At 34.9% G+C, this 12925-nt stretch overlaps 1 protein-coding gene across 1 annotated transcript; it reads right to left on the minus strand.

Moving 5' to 3' along the window:
* Positions 1-234: 234 nt before the first annotated feature.
* On the minus strand, positions 235-6595 carry LOC101251825 (pentatricopeptide repeat-containing protein At4g35850, mitochondrial). The gene is made up of 13 exons (XM_004231032.4): positions 6356-6595; positions 6154-6289; positions 5901-6063; positions 5726-5791; positions 5544-5641; positions 5016-5133; positions 4715-4921; positions 2475-2551; positions 1739-1832; positions 1366-1431; positions 1208-1285; positions 997-1098; positions 235-654 (listed from the first exon to the last, which is right to left on the minus strand). Exons 1-13 carry the CDS (start codon positions 6378-6380, stop codon positions 571-573), a joined length of 1314 nt encoding a protein of 437 aa, XP_004231080.1. The 5' UTR covers positions 6381-6595; the 3' UTR covers positions 235-570.
* Between the last annotated feature and the right edge of the window lie 6330 nt (positions 6596-12925).

Genomic DNA, 12925 nt, shown 5'->3' on the forward strand with positions numbered 1-12925 from the left:
ACATTACCGGACGGAGGTAGTAATATTTTATTAATATAACATTAATTTCATATTTACTTTCAGATATTGAAAACAAACCGTCCCAACAATCCAGTGTTCACACATATACAATATCTTAATATTTAAATGTGTATTCAAATTTACACATCTAAACCTTATTGCATATCTTAATATTCAGACGTCTTAATTAATCTTAATGGAAACAAACGAGGCCTTAATAATTAACACTCAATATTTAAATGTAAAAAATTTACTTTAATCTAAAAATTATAAATTCATAAAAAAATGCTAGTGAAAGACTGTGTTTATACATCCTCGAGGCAATTATGTTGTCAAGAAAAAGTGTGACTGGCAGTCGCAGATTGCGAGTAAATCTCATTGCCTCCCTAACAATGTCAATTAATCTGTGTATCTGCTCTACTTGGGTACATGAGCAAACATACCAAATTTTATGGAATAAAAGGAAAAGGCAGACATTCTAGGGTAAAAAAGAACCCAACGGTTCAGGGCATGTAGCAGCTGCATGGCCTAAGTCTTCTGTCTACGATCGTCCAGCTCCATACCGGATCCTCACCCACCAAACCTCTTTCTCAAATTAATGTAGGTTTGAGAAACTAGTTTCAGTCTTGGATCATCAGCTGGTATCTCCCGAACCTGAGATGCACATATATTAACCAAAAGTTATGACCACATACACCATAAGAAAAATGCCGTATTTCCAGATGCATCTTGGCTGAAGAAATTATTCCTGGTGGATCAGAGCTTACAGGTTTTGCACCATTCTATATCAACCCATTCAACAAGATCAAATTGCAAGAATGTAAGCGAACGAAGTTTACTGCTGATCCAGCCAGCCAAGCTACTAGACATGAATATACTTTAGGAATGTATCCTAATCGCTGATCAGAAAAATTTGTTGGACAAGATACAACTGCTGCCCTTCTCTAGCGTGATGGAAGAAACCAATGGATCTGTCAGCAAGTAAAAAAAACTCACCTTCAAGCCATCATAATATGCTTGAACACCAGGAAATGATGGTGTCATTTTACGAGCTTGCATCATGTCCCATATCAGATTGGCAACAGTATATCCACCTGTCTGCAAAGTGTAAAAGACAATATCAAATAACTCGACATTACGCGATCATAGAAGAGAAATGTAAGATAAAGCCAAGGACTAAAAATTTTCTCCTTCTCTGCTATCCCACCTTTTCACCCGCAGCAACAAGAAGGAGATCACTTCCCATTTTAGGATCCAGGAAGGAGTTCCTGGAGCTCATATTTACCTGCACAAATGAGAAACTTTATCAAATGGAATCCACTCTGACATAATGTTAAATCGCTACAACAGTCAAACACACCATACCAGTGTCTCTTGAGCGAGTTGCATCCCTTCAGGAGTGTAACCGACCATTGCTCCTTCAACAAGTGTCTACAGTCAAATAAAAATTGAAACAAGAATCAGATTGGAGAAGTTTCCTACTTCACTACTTTAATTTACTTTCTATAAGCTCTGTTAGATTGTCTCTCCCCGCCATGGCAGAAATTCCTTAAAGAGACCATGCATGAGTTCATTATCCAATAACTAAAAAAGACCATGCATGAGTTAAGATGACAGCTGCCAGAAGATAGACTAGAGTACAAAGTCCTAATTATGGTGGTGTTATGTTGTGATGGAAAGCCAACTTTCTGGGGCAAGACTAGACTACATTGTAGCTAAAATGTATTTTGGAACTTACCATATAGAATTCAATCATAGGTGGTTTTCCTGAACTCATGTAGTCCTCAAAAATTTTCCGACCACGTTGTAGGTCCCCAGATTGAAGATAACACCTGTACAAACACAGAAACAAACACATGGAGGCAAATCGAAAGAAATGAATTATAGACTAAAAAATTCTCTAAGCAATTTCCAACGAATCAAAGATAGACTAGAACTGCAGTTGACACTTTCTCATTCACACATAAGACTTGAAATACCATTATATTGGGAAATCTCAGTTACTTGTATCTTGGATTATGCACTCAGATTCCCAGAGTACATGGGATGCATAATGGACTCATTAAAATGTTTGTTAGCGTGTATGTCTAACCAATGATGCAAGGAACATCTAGTGAACAAAGTTTAATGGCTCACACTCAACTGGAGATCCCAACATAACAGTTCAAGGAGTCGTGATAAAGTTGTATGTTCAGCAGTAGCTTAATGCTATGTTCTAGAAGTAAAACACAGCTTACATATTTAAATAACATAAAGCAAACAACACTGGGAAGCAAAGACAGCACAACTGGTGATGTTATTAAAGTAAAAAGAACGTATAAATTCACCAATAAGGTTTATTTCACACCGGGAAGCCAAGACAGCATCGATTGTTCAAGTTCCTTAAATACTTCCTAGAGTTCTACTCTCCCCTCTATAGCCATTTTAACCAACTTATTGAATAAAACAGTTGAGAGAAGGATCTAATACAATACCTCATGGTTTGCATCAATATGAACACATCAGGTGTTTTACCATCCTTGATAAGCATCTCATGAAGTGCATCGATCGACTGCCATGTAGAAGAAACATAAGATCAAACAGAGCATTGCCAAATTATTAAGGTTGGCCATGTTCCATTTTTTTTTTTTGACAAGGTTAACACTTTTTTTTAACTAATAAAGTACCAAGATGGTACATAAGCAGTACATGACTAAGCATCCTCCCAACCAGACAAAGCTACATATTGACACCAAACAGATACAAGAAATCTAAGTATTGGTCCATAATCTCTAGCACACCACTATTATGCAAAAATACATTATCCAAACATTGGTTCTTCCACTCTAGGTATATGACATTATTCCTCCCAAAACATGCACCATTTTTTCCCAACCATGTGGTCCATAATATACAAATGGGAATAGTCTTCCATATTTGTGTTTCATATTTCTTGAGCCTCTTTGGCTTTGGTAGCTTTCCAGTAAACATGATCTTCTGAGGCATGACCTAAGAAATACCAGCAATGTTTAGAAAAAGCTCCCAACATTGTTTAGAAACGCTGCACTAAATGCTCCATAGTTTCATGATCTTTTTCACATAAACAAAAGCTGTTGTATAAAGAAAAATCCCTTCATTGCATATTGTTTTGAGTTAAACATGCCTCGATTGCTGCATTCCAACCAAAGCAGACTACCTTAACTAGAAAAATCATCTTCCTAAGCCATTCTGATACACACTATGGCCAACCTGTTGAAGTACCAAACTGTAGCAATTTTGACTGGAAACCTTTTATCCTTGCTGCTGACACAAATCAAGTTATCCCCTTTATTCTGATCAATTCTCGCTGATTCCAACAGCTGAAGCAACTGAAAATTTTTTTAGGTCCCAATCATTTAGATTTCTCGTGAAAACTATGTCACTATGAACTTGAAACGAATTCTGAAATGTATCCCTCTTTTTTGAGAGAACATCTGAACAGGTCTGGATATCTGTCCAAAATTTTATGCAGACCCCATTTCCGACATCTAGGTTGGCCATGTTTCATAAAACTAAAAAAGAGACAGAGAGAGAATTTTAAAGCAACAAGCTTAATATAGTTCTTACACTGACAACAATGATAGACCAACTTATTAAGGACTACTTCTTGCCTTCACAAAAGAAACTCATAAGCACCAACTTGCATCCCTAGCAATCATCCTTTGTTAAAAAAATGCACAACCTTTAATTTCGGCGAAGACAAAAGCACTAGAGGATTTCTTCCTATATGTTCAAGCCTTGGTAGAGTTACCTGGTACCTATGCTGATAAGAGGTACCAGGTGCCTGTGGAATTAGTTGAGGTACATAAGGTGGTCTGAACACCACGGTTATCAAAAATAGAAAATATCACAAAATGGTATGAAAATGCAATATTAGGTACTGTAAAGATGGCTCCAGCACATGATATTCCTTATGATTTACACTCCCAAGACATAGAAAAGCAAATTGTCACTTCCGAAAGGAGGATCCTGATGTAACTCATTACTCACAGCACACCCTTTTTGATCTTCTCTGTTTCAAGAAATGTTTGTTTGCTTGTCAAAGAAAATAGACTTTGGAAAAGAATTGATCACCAACGTGTTCATTGACTTTACAGCAGTAGAAAATATAATACCTTCAACCTTGATCTGATCCCCTAACAAGACTGACGTTGCTTATGTTACAGATTTAAGATTCACTGATGTCATTAAAACTTGCATGTGCATGTCATTATTCTAAGGGTTTTCTTATCAAGAAAATAATCCATTGTGACATCATACTAAGGTTTTCTTCAAAAGATTGAATTTAATCTTCAATGCTTATTTCACTTCTCTTTTCCCTCATAGACAGCATCTATGCAGAAGGACTTCCAACATAAAGATTAGACCAGACAAATTCCAAAAGCGACCTTTTAATAAATGAATGTTGTGCTTGAATGTATTATATTTACTATGCATTCAAATAAATAGACAACGCTAGATCTATCTTATCTGTTCTCAGCTTAGAACACAGTTATTTAAGATACTTATTGAATCAGAGGCAGGGAGGGGGGAAGCCTACTGGAGAAAACTGTTGAATTGAAACGTCTAAATTAAATGAATGCTAAATGTATGGCAGGATATTTACTGGAAAAATAACAGAAAGACTTGGACCATATATAATAAAGCAAATCTGAATGACATCTAATGATCTTTTAGTGAATGTGAAGTACGGTACCTCCACACTTTTTAGGTCTGCACAGGCATGAAATGCAACATGATAAACCGTCAATTCCTTATCTAAAAATCCACGTCGGTAAACATATTCAGCAGTTGGAATATTGTAAAGTTCTTCTTGAGAGATGCCCATCATCGACCTAATAGGAATGTCACCAGGAGCTTCAACTGCTGACCAACCCTTGGACTGCTCAACTAGCTCAATAATCTACTCCAAAAAATAACATAAACAAAATTAAATAAGTCAAAATATAATAAAAATGGAAAACTAGTAAAAGCACATGGACGCGCTTGTTGCTCACCTTGGAAGCTACATCATCTGTGACAGGTTCCTTATTCTTGTGAGCAGCTATAAGTCCAGCATAGCAGAATTTATTCAGACCAAGACCAGCAGCAGTCATGTCCCGAACAATTGCATACCTGCAATTTTTGAAATGAAGTCAATCTGATGCCGGAGGAAAACAAAGATTATGAATCCAGCAGAAAATAAACCACATAACATCATGTTTGGAAAGATTGGATGAAATATGACGCTGAAACATCAACAATTAGCGCAAAGAAGTTGACAGCAGGAAATTATTAAGGCTCTACATCCAGTAGAGCACATTAGTCAAATATCATTTCACTAAGTAAAGAGATGTTCTTCAATGAAATGAACTCTAATCATATCACGGTGTTATGTCTGGCTAATTACTAAATAATTTGCTGCATTCCAGATCATCTACTGCACAAAGGATCTGATTGTACAACAGCATATGCCTTCACATGTAGGCATGAACAAATGTGTATTAGCAATAGAAACAGGTGCAACCATTGAGCAACTTTCTTACACTCTATCTACCCGACCAGTCATTGCAAATGCATTGAGGAGACAGATATAGGTTTGTCCAGTAGGCTTGACCTCAAATCTCTTCATTTCTTCCAAGATCTAGTTGGAAAGAACATTAGTTATTTCAATGAATCATGATAATTTCAGAATAATAAAGCAGCAAGAGAGAGTAAGGATGCATACGCTTATTGCTTGTTCAGAATTTTTGCATTTTCCACAGGTAGATATCAAGAAATTGTACAAAGAAACCTGTGATGATTGGACGAGCGAGGTAGATATAAATACAAATATGAGAAGTGAGTAATACAGGAGTTTGAAAAAAGATTGATATGGTAGGAAGGAAAGGATCGATAAATACATCAGGTACGAAGCCCATAGCTTTCATCTCTTCACGGAAAAAGAAAGCATCTTGCAAGCGAGCACCTTTCATGGTTCCGATAAGAAGTGAATGAAATGTATCTCTCTCTGGCTTTATTCCATCGAGCAACATGTCATCATAAACATCCCTCAACAAGAAATTCCTAATTCATTCATAATAATTGGAATAAAAATCATGTATGTATGCCCTTAATCTCAAATCAAATAAAATCAACTGGAGTATGGAAGATTACTTTCTCTGAGCAGTAATAGAGTTAATAACAGTGGTATATTCGGACTCATTGTTGGCATAGTTTCTGTTGGCGTACTCTTCCGGTGTGGCCGCAAAGTATCGATGCCCTATTCTTCGAATGAGTAGATTTTTGGGTGCTGAAAGAAAGAAAAACACGTAAATCAAATGGTGAATGGAAGAGCAGTGAGTATATATATACCTACCAGAGAGGGTTCTGAGGAGCTTCATGGCTGTCTGCAGCAGAATCAACTACCGGCACTGGAGGAACAAGTAATAAACCCTCGGCCTCGCTCGAGGTTTTGTGCCGACGTGGCAAAGGTGCGGGCGGGTTAATTTCGGGTCATTTTAGCTCCGCGGCCTTATTACTTTTTGGAATTTTACATATGATAATTCGGTGGCGCAATTTCAGTTATCTATCTGTTGTTTTACATTCTTCGTTTCATAATTTAACATTGGACACTTGTACTTGTATCGAATTATAATATGAACTTTTTTGCTTAGCTTTTTGTTATTTGGACTCATGCATTTAGCCAAAATGAGATTTTTAGATCCCATATATATTAATGTCAAGTCATAATCTTCTTCATAATAATTTTTTAATTATTAATAACAATATTAAATAAAAGACAAATTTATAAAAATCTATTTTATCAAATAAAATAAAAGTATTATTTTTGTACACCTTTCCTAACCCACAATCATTGTCAGAACTCCACCATTTCCATATTCCTATTTTTTTCTTTGATTTTTTCACAATCCAGCAATCTCATGAAGTCATTAAACTACTTTACTCCTTGCTACTGTCATTTTAATTTATTATTGACACTCATGCATTTAGCCAAAATGAGATTTTTAGATCCCATATATATTAATGTCAAGTCATAATCTTCTTCATAATAATTTTTTAATTATTAATAACAATATTAAATAAAAGACAAATTTATAAAAATCTATTTTATCAAATAAAATAAAAGTATTATTTTTGTACACCTTTCCTAACCCACAATCATTGTCAGAACTCCACCATCTCCATATTCCTATTTTTTTCTTTGATTTTTTCACAATCCAGCAATCTCATGAAGTCATTAAACTACTTTACTCCTTGCTAGTGTCATTTTAATTTATTATTGACATTTTTAATCCTCCCTATTTTCACTATTTCACCACCAAGCCGGCGTCGTAAAACCCATTAGAATTCAATTGTAAAATTCAATATAGCATTTTTGATTTCCCAGCATGGATAGCAATACAAACTGGTCGGAACAAGATAGAGGATCTCGTCGATACCAGAGATATCGATGGAGCCATTGCGTCGTCTCCATTTTTGACGGCGGCGTCCATTTTTGCCGGCGTCATCACCATTTTACCCGCGAGATCAAAGTAACAACAACCTAAGTCATCTAACAACCACAATAACAACAACCAAGCCACCTAACAACCATATCTAACCAAACTTTTCATAATCCAATGCTAACTACTATTTCACACCCCAAATTGCTTACAAATACAAGAATAATTTTACACCAAAAGATGTCAAGTTACTAATTAGAGATATCAACAACTCCACTAATTTCTAATTTTTCTTTGCTTATTATGTTCAAATTTTTTTTGTCCAATTTCGTTTTTTATTTAGGGTAAAAAAGAAAACAAGAAAGCAGTTGAAAAAAGCAACGAAATGCAGAAAGATAGAAATTCAAGTATGGAAGAGAAAAAGGGAAAGTGATGATTGAAGAGGAAAAAAATAGAAATGGATGGGGGAAAGAAGAAGAAGTGAAAGAAAAATGAAAATAAATAACAATAGGGTGTGTATAAGAAAGAAAAATAGGTTGGGATTAGGGTGGTTGAAAAAAAAGTAGTGTGGAGAAGATGGAGATAGTGTAAAAAAGAAGATGGAGATTTTTTTCCTTTTTAAATTTATTTTTAAAAAAAATAATTTTAATAACTTAAACTAAAAGTTGAAATTTCAAATATCATGTCACTTGCCTTTGCAAGCGTATCCAGATGACAAAAAGCTAAGTAAAAAAATCTATAATATAATCAAATATAAGTACGAGCGTCCACCAAACTATTCTTCTTTAACATTCATAAAAAAATAAATTATACCTTAGAAACAAATTTTCATTTTGCTATACATTTCATTTATATACAATTAATTAATCAAAGATAAGAATGAATTGATATGCATAAACAAAAGATATGCAGCTGGTTTCCAAATATTTATTTAGCAATCTAAAATTATGTTGGAAAAGCAGCGGAGACGCATTCATTTTAATCTCCATAGTTGAGATATTTGTGATGTTGGTTTATATGAATTTACAAGTACTAGTTTCAGTGTGGTGCAAAAGTGCCCTGACTTTAACTAGTGATGATTCGATATGGAGTTCATCTCATATTTTTGGTCAATTTTTGTTATTTAATTGTTAAAAGTAATTATTAAAAATGAATAGTAATTAGAGTTGAAAATAAATAATTTGGTGGTTGACAAATTGATAAGATTTGCAACCCTTTTTTGACTTTGTTATATTTACCTATGTAATTAGTGGCATAGACATGATTTTCTTGTTCTATATATAAAGCATTCTTGCTCATTTGTAGAACACACCAAGTTAGAGAGAAAATTCATTTTGAGAACAAAGTGAGGTATTTCATAAACTATACAAGAAAAATAGTCACACGTGGAAATCAAAAGAGTGTTGTTCCTTTTGAGTGTATAGTAGTCACTTTGAGTACTGTATTCGTGACTACACAATCTAAAATTCCTTACTATAGTGATATCAGTTGTTTCTCTTGGCCCGTTGTTTTTTCTTATTTAGACAGATTTCCACGTAAAATTTTTGATATCGTTATTTTTCCATTTTATTTCCATTACTTTTACCATATATATTTTTTTTGCTTGTCTGCGTTTTTTTCAACATTGGAAACATTGAAGCCCTTGTTGAACAACCTCAATCGTTGCCTCCATCTGTCGCAACTGATTCTGCAATTCGTCAGTCTTAGACCACAAATTAAAGCAGCATCAACATTAGATGATTCCTGACCAATTGAGATCCGTTTCCATTGATATATGACAATAAAGACCTAAATAGGCCTAGCTAGAGTGAGCAAGTCTTTTGGATCATCTTCTTTGTAGACGTTTGGTAGCTACTTCATATGTCATCCATGTTCATGTTCATGTTCCTCCTCCTACCAAGAGCTGAAAGAAGGTGTTGTTTTTCGTTTGACACGAGATCTTTGATGGTGGCACAAACGTCCAACAGCTTGAGGTACCGAAGGTCCAAACTTCAAGCTGTGCTCTTGTTTGAAATATATCTTAAATTTGATCTACATCTAACAACCAAGATATTATTGTTCAAGACTCTGCATTCATAAAAGCCACTCGTGCAATTTATGAGATCTGACTCTGACGTGGATACCAATTAAATTAGATGATGTTTGTGCTCTGCCACAAGCATGAGTATTAATTTTAAATTTTCATGGATCTTGTCAACCAAATAAACAACATAATACAAATAATGACAAGTGATTTTTGTGAAGCTATCACTTGGGCGATGTTTCAGCAGTGTCATCTATAGATCCGCACACAACTACTCAATTTGAAGTGCTAATTAAATAGAAAGGCATTGTTGAAACGTTTGCAACGGAAAAAGAATCTTGTCAACTCTCCACACATGAAATGATGAATTGGTCTACCATTTTTAATGTACAAAACAATTCTGTTGAAAAACCTATGGTAAAACAGATTGATTCTAACCGAGTACAGTAGATGAAATGTGATAGACTGTTGCAGTAGCAGAACTTGTGTCACGACCGGAATCTAGACCCCAGACGAGACCGGCGTCGTTGACCTCTCAGAGGTCGCAGACAAGCCTGCTTACGTCATTCTTACTTTACATAGATTAATTTTAGCGGAAAATTTGAAATTTTTGATTCTTTAATCATACTTGCTGAACATTCTTAACATTTCGTAATCGTTCATCATCAACCATCTAACATTTAAGAGATAAGCAACTGAAAGAAATAATTCATTAAGTATTAATTGTATATCGGCCAAAATAGCACCAATACAAAGTTTGAACCAAAACAGGAAAGAAACGCTAGTGGAACATGTTCCGCTAGCTCAACTCTAAAACTACGCTAGAATGTAAAACAGTAGCATCCTCGAAAGCATGAGGACCTACCAAACTCCGGATGAATACTGATGTCCGGATAGCTGCAACAACGAACCTGTAGCTCTAGCGTCCACCTGTGCCTGCACCTAAAAATAGATGTTCGTATGGAATTAGTACACACTTGTACTAAGTATGAGTATATGCAAGTACACACCAGGGACATGCATGAGGAAGAATAGCTCTTTCCTAACAACATGATTTTTGGAAGTCAAGTCAGTGGACTTGCCAAATTGAGATTGGGAAAGTTATGCCATGAGAGTGACATGCATCATTATAATTATCGTATAGCACACAAAACATAACATATTCATATAACACATAACATATAACACATACTTTCTTTCATATTATTCATTCGTATACCATGAGACCTTATTATCATAGACTTAACTTTAAGACTTTCCAAAATGAGGGCTCAACATATGGGACCTCAACTAGGGAGCCTTCTTTAGCAAACACAGAGTCTGCTTCACTCATTCATTCGTATTTCATTTCAATTCATTCATAGGCCAGTGCGAACACCAGCTATACCTAGGATGTAGTTTAAGACTTTCATCGGGTTTGCTGTGCAATGATCAGGAATGACCTAATGTCATTACCTGAATCTAGCTCACCTCTTGATTATCCTATCCTAACACCTTCGGTATCATTCATTTCTTTATATGATTCATTTGAGGCTGGCCTCATTCATTCATTGGGAACTTTAACTTTAACCGACATAGATCATGTGAGCATCATGAAATCCAGTGTCTTCCCCACACCGAAAAGAGGTGGAATCACCGGCCAAAGCGATTCAAATAACATGCTAGCGTATATGGGAATTTAACCCCGCCAGATCCCTATAGTGGCAATATAGGTTCAAAGACTAGGAGATGTGTGGAGACCCATACCCGGCAAGCCGGACAGTCTCATCTCATGAGAATTACGTGAACCTCCGCCCTTCCCGAAAGAAGGCATCACCACTCATAGCTAGCCTATCGGTGCTCGGTATAAAGTTCCATTACATGCAACTCATACATCATAGAAGTTTGCTTCTAGTATGAAGACATCATAGCTCAATAGATGATTTCTCATCTCATCATTAGTATTAAGTGTTTTAAACTCAATATTTTTATTAGAGTATTCATAGAGACTGGTCTCTTCATTATCTTACACTCTCATTGGTGAGTATGTATCGGTAACATTTACTTAAGCTCATTTAAGATTGCTCTCATCATACGCATTAACCTCACATCATGATTGTCACCACATTCTTCATTTCATTACGTATATCTTAGGTTCACTTATTCTTGAACGTATGTTAAACTTATATATCTATACATACAAGCCATGAGGCTTCATTTATAGTTCGTTAAGTGAATTCTTGTTTTTCTAAGATTATGTATTACAAGACTTATGTATCTTGTATATATGCCAAGATCTTTGATTTTTAATCTACGTAGATGACATTATTCTTGAATATTTCACTCACGTATGACTTATGTATCAATACGGAGGTTTGGACACGAGAACCCAAATTTTGAATTATTTGGATATCATTTATATTTTTCATTGATTTTTGTTCTAATATTCATAAATTTAGAACTCTAAGTTAAGTCTCAACATTTTCGTGAAATAATAAATTTTCTATTTTAATTAGAATTCTAAATTAAATTTCAATCATTTACATGAAAGAATAATTTTCTAATTTAATTAGAATTCCAATTTAAATCTCAATATTTACATAAAAGAATTAATATTCTATTTTTAATTAAAATTCTAAATTAAATCTCAATGTTTACATAAGAGAATTAATTTTCCAACTTTAATTAGAATTTTAATTTACTATTATTATTATTTTTAATTAAATTCGCTTGAATAGGGAGGTTGTGGGTTCGAACCCCCACAGCCCCCTTATTTTTCCTCTCATTTTCGCTGAAGAGGAGGCTGTGAGGTGGTGGGTTCGAACCCCCACAGCCCCTCTATTTTTTTTTTAATTCTTTGACATCCAAAAATTTCCAGATTCTTTTTAAACCTATTTCTATGTTTTTGGAAATTTATTCCACTATTTTTTCTGCACTTTTTCATCAAGTTTCACATTAGTTCTTAGGGAGATTTCATGGTTCATTCACTTCACTATGCTTCATCAAAATGAACATCACATTGCACACCCATTTCACACATAAAATACATGATAAATAAACAACTTATATACCCCAAAACAATGCCTAAAACACTGCCCTATACACACCCATACATCAACTTTTTCCGGTCATATTCTGATGATCATTATCGCGATTTCCCGCACATAAACACACTCATATTTAATTTAAACACATCATTCATGCAAAAATCTAGCAGCACAACATACCCATCCTACAAATTCATTAGGGAGCTAAGGACAAGGACATACGAAGGGGAACAACCTTAGTTTCAAGAGTTTAAGAAACGTCCGAAAGAAAGTACTCTTGGAGAAAGAATTCCATGAGAGAAACTCATACCTTAATCGATGTTCAAACTTTAATGTTGCTGCCCGGAAAACTCCTCCAAACCACTCCCAATTCACTTCAAAGTATACCTCTCTTAGCCTTGACGTTTTGATTACTTTTTCTTTTGCTTAAAAAA

The sequence above is a fragment of the Solanum lycopersicum genome, chromosome 1, assembly GCF_036512215.1.
Source record: "Solanum lycopersicum chromosome 1, SLM_r2.1".
NCBI lineage: Eukaryota > Viridiplantae > Streptophyta > Magnoliopsida > Solanales > Solanaceae > Solanum > Solanum lycopersicum.